Source organism: Mugil cephalus, chromosome 11 (assembly GCF_022458985.1).
Source record: "Mugil cephalus isolate CIBA_MC_2020 chromosome 11, CIBA_Mcephalus_1.1, whole genome shotgun sequence".
Classification (NCBI taxonomy): domain Eukaryota; kingdom Metazoa; phylum Chordata; class Actinopteri; order Mugiliformes; family Mugilidae; genus Mugil; species Mugil cephalus.
In genome coordinates this window covers 1,916,673-1,929,615 of record NC_061780.1, presented here as the reverse complement: position 1 = coordinate 1,929,615, position 12,943 = coordinate 1,916,673, and the positions used below count along the sequence as shown (strand labels likewise).

At 39.0% G+C, this 12,943-nt stretch overlaps 1 protein-coding gene across 1 annotated transcript in view; it reads right to left on the bottom strand.

Annotated features, from left to right (window-relative positions):
* si:ch211-113g11.6 (uncharacterized protein LOC559008 homolog) overlaps positions 1-8,648 on the bottom strand; it is a 37,621-nt gene extending 28,973 nt beyond the window's left edge. Inside the window, exons 1-3 of the mRNA XM_047598767.1 lie at positions 8,288-8,648; positions 2,790-2,929; positions 532-594 (exon numbers count right to left, since the gene is read on the bottom strand). Of these exons, the coding sequence (XP_047454723.1) occupies positions 532-594; positions 2,790-2,929; positions 8,288-8,366 (282 nt within the window). The 5' untranslated portion in view covers positions 8,367-8,648. The remainder of the gene's footprint in view (positions 1-531; positions 595-2,789; positions 2,930-8,287) is intronic.
* Between the last annotated feature and the right edge of the window lie 4,295 nt (positions 8,649-12,943).

Sequence of the window (12,943 nt, the reverse complement as noted above, 5' to 3'; positions counted from 1 at the left end):
CTTTTTTGCTATTTAACAAATGCATAGTAATAGTTCCTGTGGTTAACAGAACTGTATCCAAACTGTAAAGTGGCAAATATATTCCATTCTCTGACCAAAATGCTCCTCTTAAGATATATATATATATATAGGTTGGATACTGTAATAAAACCTGCCATTCTCCCAGTCTCTCTGTGGAATCACATGAAATTATTCACTACGATAACAATCTGCTTGCTGAACTACAGTGTTGTTTCAGGATAAAGTGTGTAATTTTATCTCATCTGCATGCACATTTTCTATGAATTTATATGCTACAGCATGCATTTCTATTTGAATTATTTGCTCTCTCAGTTGATTAACATTGAGGTGAATAGGTTAATTAAAACTGTGCATTGCAGCACAAACCTTACTGTAAATTGTGGTGATGATGATGATGATGATGATGATGATGATGATGATGATGAGAAACAGGATGATGTAGATGATATGCACAGATGTGAGGGCTTTGCAGAGGTCATGGAGGCGCTGACAGTAAGGGAGAGTCTCTACCTCAGTTGGTGCAGCCTTTGCTTTGCAGGTCTCAATTGCAGTCTGATCGGATGCCGCTGGGATCTGTGGGAGGAAGGATCGTTTAGTTTGTGCCAAGTGGTTTTACAGCTGCTCTGTTTCAGCATGAAAACAGTGACCCTGCTGCAGCTTTTAAAACACAATCCTCTAAGAAAATGTCCAGCTTGTTATATAACAGTATTCCTTGTTCTGAGAGCGAAGACTTATTTTATCATTTGAGATTTACTTTACGAAGTCTCTTCTTTTCTGTGAACTGTCTCCACATTCCCCAGAATTACACTTGCAAACTCTAAAAGAATCATCATGACTTCTCACTACATGAAGATGAAGGGAGCAGAAAGAGTCGTATGAAGAGGCAGAATGAATTAATCCTTTTGAGAAAACTCCTGCGCCCTTGAGTCTTGATTCTCCATTGCAAAGTAGATATGTCAGTTTTCTGACCCTTTAATATTAAATGTCCTCAACTGCAAATGTGAAAAAGAACCTTCACTTTCAATTCGTTAAGGCAGAAACTAAGAGCTGATGTTTGCTCTTGGCGCATTTAAGAATCGAAAATTGTTATTTTTCATCAGCTATACTAACCAAAACTGCACTGAACGTCAACTTGACCTAGTGTCACTGTAAGTAAGAAATGCACACCATTACAAGACAATAGTTACACATTAGGCTTCAGTGGTTTTCCACAAGCCGTTATTCCTACACTGAGGAAAACAAAGCCATAGTCGTAGTCATTCTAGAAGAATAATCATATTTGGCTGAAATACTGGGTTTGCAGTCGCTTCAATTTGTTCGGCTAGTCAGTGCCGACACTATAGCCCACACACAATGTGATCTCAAGCCAGTGATGACATTATTAGCGGAGTGAATTATGTTTTGTCCACACACAGAGATAGGTGTAGCTTCATTAATGTATGTATGACCTAACTTCCTGTGTCTTTGCTGGATCTCAGCTGTTGCAGTGGGTCAGCAGCAGGCTGACCATCAGATGACTCTCTGCTCTCTCTGGCTCACTATGTCATCCTCACTGCGGGGTGACAGCTATTTTTGTTTTCACCTCAATGCCCTTGGCAATCAGCAACAGATTTGAAACAGATTTTATACATATATTTATAAGTATCGTTTTATACAAATAAAGACATTTTCCAGCATGTACCATACTTTTAGAAGATTCCAGTGTTACATAGCATTTATGTGCAAACATATTTCATTAAACCAAACAGGTCCAAAGACATGTACACAAAATTCTTGGCTTTCAAATGGTAACATCAGTCATAAGACATGTGAACACTGCTGCTCTCCAGTTGTGCTCCTAGAAGAAACAGTTTATTGAGCAAACATGGGATTTACTTAATGTGGGAAATAAGAAGGCAAAATGTCAGGATAACGCAGCAGGTATATCGACCCCTCACATTGTAAAATGGCAAAAATAAAAAAAAACTCTAAGCAAGTACATTACATTGTATTAGCTTATCATTCACTTCTACCATTTCGGAAGGAGCCAGCTAACACGTCAAAGCTCATGAATTCGTGAACCTTAGTGAATTCCACAAGAGGAGGATCTTTCCATGACCATGATAAACACAACCCAGTTTGAAACCTATCCATCTTCCAGTGACTCCTGTGAACTTAATTGATGTAAGGCTCTATTTATTCTGGAAACATTTTACCCCCTTGCTGACATTAGGAGAGAGGCAGTGTACACCCTGGACAGGCTGCCTGTCTATCACACTGGACTGTTTTAGCCAGAGCTCTCAGATAAAAGCCACGGAGGCATAAGGATTCTCAGTCATCTAATTGTTTGCCTGCAGTTTCAAATGAAAGAACTAATCATTTTGTTGTCTAATGCTCAACACAATAGCGAAAAAGGAAATTCTCCATAAATCAGGACAATTACTATAGTAGTTAAAATTATTAACTACAAAAAATAAACTGGCACCTCTTTTACAGTCTGACTAGTAACCACTGGCAAATGCCTTGCTCAGGGGGACCTCACCTCATAATTATTAAGTGTTTGCTCAGGTCAAAACATTTCTGTCGTAAAAGCTGCCAAAATTAACTGATATCCCTCAACCTGTGTGTGTCTGCTGCCTATTTTTAAGTAGTTATGGGTGGTTTAAAACTATTCTCTACAGTGGTTTCCATCATATAGACATGACTAATTGGGCCAAATAGCTTAAATTGGACCAAACCATCATTTTAATTCATGCAATTCAACAAAAGCACTTTAAAGTAAAGTGTACCTGCAGGTCACGGACTCCTCTGTCTGTGAACGTCAACACGTAGATCATTGCCTGGCCGCCCACATAGAGTGTGCTGCTCCCTTCCTGGTGGAACATGCTAATGTAGTTCTCAGGCTTGTTGAAGTGGAACCTGGAGGGCTCTGAGGGTCAGAAATGAAAACTATGAGCTGGCAGACAAGAGGTCTGTTGGAGAACAGTTATTGTTTTTATTGTTAAAATGTATGTTTTCACTTTTGTAATTAAAAAATAAGTCAGAAAAAGAAACATGTTTAAAAAGATGCATAATGCTGAGGTCTAACACAGTGACAAAAACCTCAGTGCATGACAAACATTTCTGGATCATGAGTTTCATGATTTGATTTATCCAACCTTAAGCTCCTTGGGCAGGTTGAATCAAAGACCAGAAGCCGTGATGGCAAAGAGCCAAACTTCTAATACTTGATCCCATCACTAGGAGTCTGTTTGAGGAGTCCTAGACCTAGACGCTGAATCCAACATTAATGCCCTTTAGATTTAACACAAAGTCTTTACAGAGCGTGGTTTGGGTGTTAGAAGAAAAGGGCATTTGGTGGGAGCATAAATATCACTGAAGTAATCATGTGGGCAAATCCCATTACGCACGAATTATGCTCTGGACACCTCCAGAAGGCTCAAAAGTACTTTGGGCATCTCTGAATCACACATCCAATCAGATTCACACATACCTACACCACAACTGTGCCTGCATTTAGAGATAAGATGAGATCACAGTTGTTGTGTCACAGTACTGTTAAAAAAGATGCAGCTAAAGGTAAAGTAAAATATTGTAATGAGTGAAGAAAACTGACCATATCTGAGTTATAGACCAGAGATGACTATTTATTACATTTAGTCTGAGCTCTTAGAGCACATTTCTTATTATTTCTTATTTATTTTGTCAAAAGACATTCAGAAAACTATAGATGTACTTGTTAGGAATGTTAGAAATCAGATTTTCTTCTCATCTCTTGGAACAAAAAAGACATTTAGTCTAAACCAAGATGAAGTAGTGGTGATCGGAGGTTGCTAGCCAACCAACAAGTTTCTATGGAAACAGAGGCCTCTCTCATTGGATGAAATCTAATTAATGAAGCTTGCACTTCACAAGGAAGTGAGAAATACTCAAGGAAGTCCAATGTGGCTGTGGTGAGTATATTCTATAGTATCTACCTTGCTCAGTTTTATGGTCTGCATCAGGTAGTTATCTAAGCACACCAACAGATATTTACGAATATTTGCCTTTGGCAGTTATTAAAAAGTAATTCCCAAGTTTTTCTCTGTTGATCCAGCCTGGTTTCAACAACAGAAACTATTCTGGCAGGCACAGTTACATCAAGCGCAGAGAGTATGGCTCTGGTTCTCGTACAGCAGATATAAAGTGTTAAAGCATCAAGAATCCATACTAAACAATGTTTTTATTTGTCTTATCTGTTTTTACTAATCTAAATTACACTAACAATTATTTACACACAGCTAAGCTCAATAAGATCCTCGCTATGTGTGATATAACTATGCCGTGGACGGCCAACGTTTTGCAGCCATTTGAAGATTAAAAAATATTATCTATTTCGGTTGAGAACAAAATACAGTAAAATGGCTGTTTTACTATATGGAGGATCCTATAAAGGTACCCTGTGGGTTTTTGACTGATATTAGTGCCAGCCATGTTTTCATGTGTTCTTGTGCATGTTGGCGTGAAGCCATGGCAGACTGAGAAGTCCTTTTAATGGCTCTGCCTACATAGATTACAGCTTCATTCATTGTTTCAAAGTCGTGTCTTCACAACCTCCATGTTTCCGTCCTTCCTGGAACCTTGCCAGGTCACCTGAAGTTTACCTCACGAGGGGCCAACATGCACATAAAGGACACATTTATTCCAACCTAAGAGAAACAATGGTATCAAGTGTTTTCATGGGCATTAGTCAGTAGTTTTCCAGCTGAACAGGTCATTTAAGATATACATAACTCTTCTTAATCTGACTGAAAAATCCTTCCATTAGGGCCACTCAATCCTGGTTGAGGTAATTACATAGAGCATTTTTTCTGATTGTAGTATTATTCTGATTATTAAAGAAAAACTACACAAAACATGGCAAATTGCACACATGAGGAACAGGGTGTACAGTCATTTTTTTCTTCTGTCTGGGTGTGACCTCGATATCCTCAATTGGCACTTCTCTACTCTTGGACAAAAACAATGCGACTGGGTGAAACCCCCTTTAAGGAAGTAAGAAACAGACTTTTTTGACCCGTTGTAAGAAAGTGACTTAATTAAAATCAATGATTGGTGTGTATCTTTACCCTCCGAGTAGTAGGTAATCCCAGAAGTTCTAACATTTTAAAATTAGGGAGTCACATAAATATAATTGCACAAATTAGAGGAATAAACCACAGATGCAACTTTTAGGAATAGCTCAGACTTCTAAATGCATTCTCACTGTAGAAAGAAGAAGAAAGTCAAACACTCTGGAAGATTCTCTTAGATTTTTTTTTTTGACTGCATGGACGCTTTCCCTCTCTAAGACTGACCTCAAAGTCCTCCATTATGAACATGACAGGAAAATCTATGAGGATTTTGGTTCAATAGCATTATGTGTTGATGTGCTCAGGCCTCCAACTGAGAGAGAAGGTCAACACAAAAGATGGCTGAACTTCAGTAAAATGTTCTGATATTTAGGATGCAGCTGCAGATGTCAAGTTAGAATTGAGACTGGGCTGCTGTTCCTTTTTTAGTCATTGTCTATCTCATTCTCTCTTGGTACTTCTATAAGTTTGTCTCCGTATATTTCCTGTCCTCTGTTTTGCCTGTATCTGACTTTTCATGTTACTCTTACTCAAACTGACACATTCAAGAGATGGTGTGTACACAAATGACAGTAAAATAAAGTTGTGTTGCCTTGTTCAGTAACAAATCCAAATCTCAATGCAGTCAGAAATTAGGACAAAAGCCCGTTTTTACTCTTGAGCAAACCCTTTTTACACTCTCAAATGTGAGTAAATATAAAACCATATTGCCTGTTTTGGAGATCTTTAAGCTGCATCGTGTAATGTGAAAGTTGTTTCTTGTAGCAACAACACCAACAAAGAATTACCATAAAGCTATGTAAAGCATTTTAGCTTATTTCTTAGCAAATTGCTTTGGTTTTATGGCCCTGCAATTTTACTGGCCTTGTTCTGCCAAAATTTCCATGAGCAGCAGGGAAGCAGGGAGCTGTTCTCTTACAAAAAGCTCTGATAAGACAGTTACCTGAACAGCACCAAAAAGCACCAAGAGAAGAGTAAGAGATGTGCATAATGGATCATTTTCCAGAGCCACATATAGTTCTCAGGAGTCGATGAGCCAAGCATTGCTAAAAAAGCAACAGGAAAGTAAACTTAAAATCATCAGGTGGACAGACACAAAACCTTCAATGAATAATAATGTTTCCCTGCATCAACTGAATGCATTAATTTAGCATTTTAAAGATGGGAAATTGCATCATGAGTCAGATACTGTTTCTTATTAGGCCCTTGTTTAGTACTGATAACTCTCTGTAATATTTGCTTTGCTGTCTTCTGATGTCCACAAAAAACACACTTGACCTAACGCAGCCTCTAAAGTCTACCTTCATGGAGGCTTCTGTGATCACTATTTGAGTTTTACTGATTGATTCACCTTAATGGACTTTTGGAGGCTGTGGTTTGTGTCCTATTGCATTGCATTACACGGAGATGTGTGTAAATGCCTTCGCCATTTATATTAATGAAGGTAAACACCCTGCAACTGAAATATTTATGGGGGTGGAATTTATTACCTGCGCTCTCCTTGTTGCTCGTTGGGATAGAGGCACTTACAGTTTCTGATGACATCTTGTTTTTCCTCCGGCTGACTGCACTTATTGTAATAGACAAAAGTGCACGCCAAAAAAGGATGCAGTGTCATGTATTTCTGAGCTCCTACAGTTTTTTGGGCAATCTATGCTAGTGTAAAGTAACCCACTTTTAACCTAAAACCAGGTTATAGCTTTCAAACTATTCCTTGAAGGTATCAGAATCTGCCAATTGCCCTCATTTTTGTAAAAGGCTGCCAAATGAGGAGCTGACTACCTCGGAGCTGTCTGAGGTTCTGAAACAGCTATGCTGTATAACTGTGACTCTGGGTGTATTAGATAGATTTCTACCTGTTCTCCCTTGTGTGTGTTCCTCTGTGTCCTGCCGAGCATTCATCCCTAACCCTGGAATGGGAATTGCATAACAACGAGTTTGATTGATATGACGTGCACGTCCGGGGCCGTCATCTTGCCCGTTTTGTGCCGTGATGTTCTCATCCGAGGGGAGGGGAGCGATACAGATCCAGATAACTTAACACACAGTCCCCATCTCTATTGATTGCTGAATACATTAAAGGGCTGTGTGAGGTGTAAAAAGGCGTGAGTGGAATAAATAACTAGGAGTCGGCTTGGAATTTTCCATTCATTGCTCTCCCCTCCTGCTCCCCCCTCTGCCTTATCGTGTGCATGTACACATACATCTATGTGGTGGCTGGTACATTAAAGCTCCCTTTTTTACTGACTACTCTGCTGCAGTGTGAAGCAGCTGCCGTGTCCCGCATTGCAGCTCGGCAAGGACGCGGGAGAGCTACAGCGACTGTGTCAACATCCATAGAGTCATAATTCACAGTAATGATGCTTTTTCGCAATGGCAGGGGCGGATGTTTGAAGGGTACAGCCTCGCTGTGTGATCTGGGCGTAAAGGCGACATGTCTCCAGTCTTGACAGAGGAGAGGCTGCTTTTCAGCCCTTCTGGGTTTATTCCAGTCAGTACGCCTGTAATGAGCCTGAGGTGTGTAGGGACGGTTACTAATTAGAGCCTGTGTGACCTAGAGATGACTGAGATAGAAGTGAACCAACAAGCTGTCAAGAACAATCACGGAAAAGCATCAAGTTGCACAAATGGAATCCAGATCACTCTAGATGATGTGACAGTCACAAAAATCGTGGATTTGAAAAAGATCGACGAAGAAAATACTTGAGTCATATTCAGTAGACACATTGTTTTTTTTTTTTTGTTTACACTGGGATTAAACAGAATTCCGCAGAATTCATTTCCCCCCAGATGTTTACCCTATTAGAGCCTCCGAACATGTTTGTGGGGCCTGAATGGTGGAGCGCGTAATTTACTACTCGGTCAGAGGGGGGAGGGCGGCGTTTTAAGAGATGAATTTCAGAGGTAGCCTCGCCTTCAAGGTTTTAATGTGTACTATTTCGGCAGCTTTTTCAAATGACAAGACAATGACAGTAAATTATAAGAAGTGGAAAAAAACTAGATACATCACACCCATGACAGAACTCATTCATTCACTCATCTGTCCATCCCTCCAACCATTCATCCATCCGTTCATATTTTGTCACACATCATACATAACACGCAGATTACTAAAACATTCTGTTTTGATATAAATTAACAGCTGAGTGAATATTCTGAGAACAGCAGCTTCCTACCGTGCACAACAAATTTCAGCCGAGGTGACTTTCCGGCGATCATCGTGACCAAAAGCGACAGCAGGATGAAAGAATTCATCTTTCCTGTGGTTCTGTCGAATGCAAAGGTATTTTTTCTATATATAAAACCCAAACAAGCAGTGCCCCCAAAATCCCTCTTCTTCCTTGCAGCCTGTATGGTTCCTCCCCGATCTGCCGCGTCCCAGACTCTGTGCCAACGACTGCTGGTCCTAGTCCTTCTCGTCGATCTGCTTCGGTCAGTTCAGTTTAGTAAAGTCGGGGTATCAGGCTCCACCTCGGAAACAAAAGGGAAAAAGGGGGGAGTGTATTCTTCCAGCTGGACCGCCTGGATGACAAGTGGGACTGCAACTAATGATTACAAACGCATTCCTGTTGGTTTGCAATTTCAGGAGCGTGTGGCTTTAGGAAACACGTCATACCTGTTGCTGATAAAAAAGAATCTATCTATCTATCTATCTATCTATCTATCTATCTATCTATCTATCTATCTATCTATCTATCTATCTATCTATCTATCTATCTATCTATCTATCTATCTATCTATCTATCTATCTATCTGTCGATATCTAGATAGATAGATAGATCTCCACGTACTTTTATTCTAAGTTGCATGAGCAGCCTTAATCATTGACAATATGACATTCTGAAATAATTCATGAGCCTGTAAGCCAGTTTCTTCATGGTCATTTTGTGTTTGCACACAAGCCCTAACACCAGCAGCCAATGATGATATTGCCTCAGCCACCCTTCCACTGTAATGTTCAATCAATATATGTCAATAGTGCTAGTGTCTGAATAAGAATGGATCAGCAGTTTGTCTGTGCTGCGCTTACATTTGTGAAGTTAATTGACTCAAATTTGAAACCCCCTAACCACTCTAAATGGTGAATGCCTGTCAGTGGAAACACCCAAACAGATGCAACCATTTTCATTAAATGTCTCTCTGCAGGCACCAGCCAAAGGCATCATCTGGGCTTCTGTGGGCACCATAAAGAGAAAAATCAGCATGAGACTGAAAAACCAAGGGGAGACATTCCTGTCTTTTATCCATTCAGAAAGCGCTATGGAACACACACTGACGGATCCTTGGAAGAAACAAGCCTGTAAAACCCCATCCACTCAAAGGGCATTTTCCCCTTTTCTGACCTCTTTCAAAAGCCTTAATTGAGTCTCAGTGTTGCCCCTTCAAGCCATTTGAGTTCAGTGACAAAAGTGCTAATCTAAGAGTCAGAATTTAGTTGTTTTCCTCATTTGTTTCTGCTACACACATTTAATATCAAACAGAAAGGATAACAGACATGAAATGAGGTTTTGTTCACTTGTTATTTGAGTAAATTGTAGCACTACTGTAAATAAATGATTAGTGTTTCCCTAAATTATCTGTTACCTCATCTCTTTCCTGCCTACTGTCGAAACAGGAGACATTGATTCTCATCTCTCATGATTATTTCAGTTGTGATGAAACCTCTATATGTCTGTCACACAAATTACTTCACTGTTAATTTTGTATGTTTTTGTGTTCAGTGTATTGCGCGGTGGAGAACCACTAGATGGCAGCAATAACAGGGTTTTCAGTCTTTGTTTTAACACTAACACTAATGACTTTCCTGTCAGAGTAACTCCAAAAAGTGTGTTTTATGTAGTTATTGTACCTATTGTAATTAAAGCAGAAATATAAGAAATCTGGTGTCCGCCTTTAGATGAAACTATAACACAACTGGCAAATATTGGACTGTCCTGCAGGGAAATTGTAAATAAGATAATTAGATAGCTAAAATAAAATGAGCAAAAAATAAGAATCGTAGGTAGATATGGTGCATGTCTACATGCTTGTGAATACAGTCAAAGGAAGGTAGCTGTCTTCTTTGTAATTAACTTCTCTCAACTCAAGTGAGTCGGGCTAAATGCATTACAAGATGATCATTACAGACTGAGATCCGGTTACAAAACACTTAGAGATAATTGAGGCAAATTGGGGTGTTGCGTGTTAAATGCAATCAGTCTGTTTAATTAGAGGTTTTACTTGCAGGTTAAAATTAGCATAAGACAGTAGACTGCAGGATAACTGTGTAATGTGTAATCCTGCAAATCATTTCTTCTTTGCAGGATTACAAGTGGGTAAGGCTTAGCAAACTTTTGTTTTTTTTAGTTATCTCAGTGTCAAAGAGAAGAAGGAGTGCAGTGTAACTTTAAAGAATACAGTGACAATACAAACAATTTTGTTAAGCAGGAGAGACAAAAATCTCACAAGGCTTTAACAACCGTGAAGAAATATCTCTCATGTTGTTTCAAACTGGGATATCTTGAAAATCACAGAGTTGATTTGGGTTCTGGCCTTTAAAAGAGTTATCCTTAACCCTGAAAGACTGACAATACCTGAGCTTTCAGAGGAACAGAACAGAAAACAGTAACTGAACAGGCAACTGCTTCATTAAACTATTTATATAAAGAAATTACACTTACAATGCCAAAATTCAAGCCTATAATAACATAAGCAAACCTGGCTAAAGGAAATTATATGAAACAACTAAGTCTGTGTCCACCAGTAAGTGTGTCTCAGTAAGCATTTACAGAGCCTTTTTATCTAAATTACAGATCTAAGGCTTTATACTAAATCAGAACCGCCGTCTGAATCAACCTTGTATTCTAATATTATCTGTAACTAATTTCTTACATGCTTGTATATGTATATGCATATACATTTGCGTGGACACCAAATTTCAATTTTGGAAGTTTTCTGGTCTCCATTTGTTTTATGAGTATTATTGACCAGTCATATCTAAACGTGTGCGTGGAGAGCAAAAGAGACATAAGGCTATGCAATATCCTGTGGACAAAATCTGTTGAGTGAGTGTAAACTGGCTATATGTTAAACCATCCTGAAGTTGTCTCTCAATGCCACTTTCAAAGTTGATAATCAGACATTTACCAAAGGTTATCAGGTGATAGCTAACAGGTTCCCAGATTGGGACAGAGTGCAAAAACAAAAAAGATTTAAATGAACAGAGGAAATACCATTACTTACCGTACCGTCAAAAACATATTTTGTACAGATCGTATACACCAATCTGCCACAATATTAAACAGGGTTCCTACACATATGAACTCTATTGAATCCTATACTTTTTCCACACCCTAATTTCCAGACTTCTCGGTTAAAACAAGTTGTATATCATGTATATAAATTATTGAATTAATTATTTGTTTTCACTAGTTTTAATCTATACGCAGTTATGTCACCAAATAATTTCTAGAAGATTATAGCTAGGTAATCTAGCTCGTATAAATAAGTTAAAGATAAGTTCAACACAAGGTGTCCTCACTATAGAATCCAAACTGATCAAGTATCTGTGGGATGATCCACAGGGACCCCTCCCCTTTACTCATAGGACCCAAAGACCCCCACTAACAACATTCTGTTACCAGGCACCAGGATATCCTCAGAAGACTCATGTCCATTCTCTGATGAGACACAACTATTTTAGAGGCACAAGGGAGAACTACACATTGTTAGGTCATGGTTTTATGCCTGGTTAGTGTAGAGAAAAAATAATGATAAAGGTGTTCTTTTCAAAAATGTCAATGGTAACAATACAATTAAATAAAGAAAACACCAAGAATTGAAAGGAAAATGCACGTACTTGTTACTGTATTTCAAGCTCTTAATTCTATAATCAGAAGCTTCCTGAATATCCAACTGCCATTGGATGCTTGTGATTTAGTCATTTAAGCCTGTTCCTCTGCTGCTCTGGATAACACTGTCAACCAGAGTAAATCTTACATGTCTGACGTTGAGAGAAAATGCTTTCATCTTCCCCATCAAAACAGAGAAGGAGCCTGAAACTAGAAGCAGATGCGAAGAGACCATAATGTTCTTGGTGGCGTGTGCATGCCAGCCATGGAGGAGTGGATCTTAAATACCACTTTAATCTGACCCTTTGGCTTTCTGTCCAGTGGGAGAAATAGTTATATTAACATAGATAATATGAAAGGCCAGTCTAGGCCATGAGTTTGCACCAGCCAGACAGACCTATATAACAGATTGAGACATGCAGAGGTAATCCAAAAGGGTTTAAATCTCTGCTCATACACGTGATAATTTTTTTCTGGGTTATTCGGGGCACTGCATGAGACGAACCAAATCATTTGCTGTCCAGTGAATTCACTAAGAGTACGGCAAGTCTCTAAACTGTACTAAGGCGAAATAAATGGAATTCGTTGGTTAACATTCATCTCATCACTCTCAAGAGCAATGTGCTGTTTTTGATTGAGAGCCAGTATTGAAGGAAGCAGCCAGTAAATGTCTAAAGAGATTCATTGTATTTCAGCATGGGTACACGTGGCTCTCAGAGAAAACACAAAAATCCTTTGTCTTGACAGAAAGAAAACAGACAAATACAATTACAAAAGGCCAACAAGCCAGTTTTTTTGTCTTGAACTGAAAAGCCTCATAAAGGATTCACAATGTAAAGATGAAGTGCTTTGGTTATGCAAGACAGTGTTTTGCTCTGGTGCCAATTTTCCAACAATAGACTCATTTCAGATTCAGATCCTCTGAGAAGCTGGTTAGATCTCATCCAAATATGCAAAAACATTTCACCTGAAATAAATTGAAGGTACTGCATACACACAATG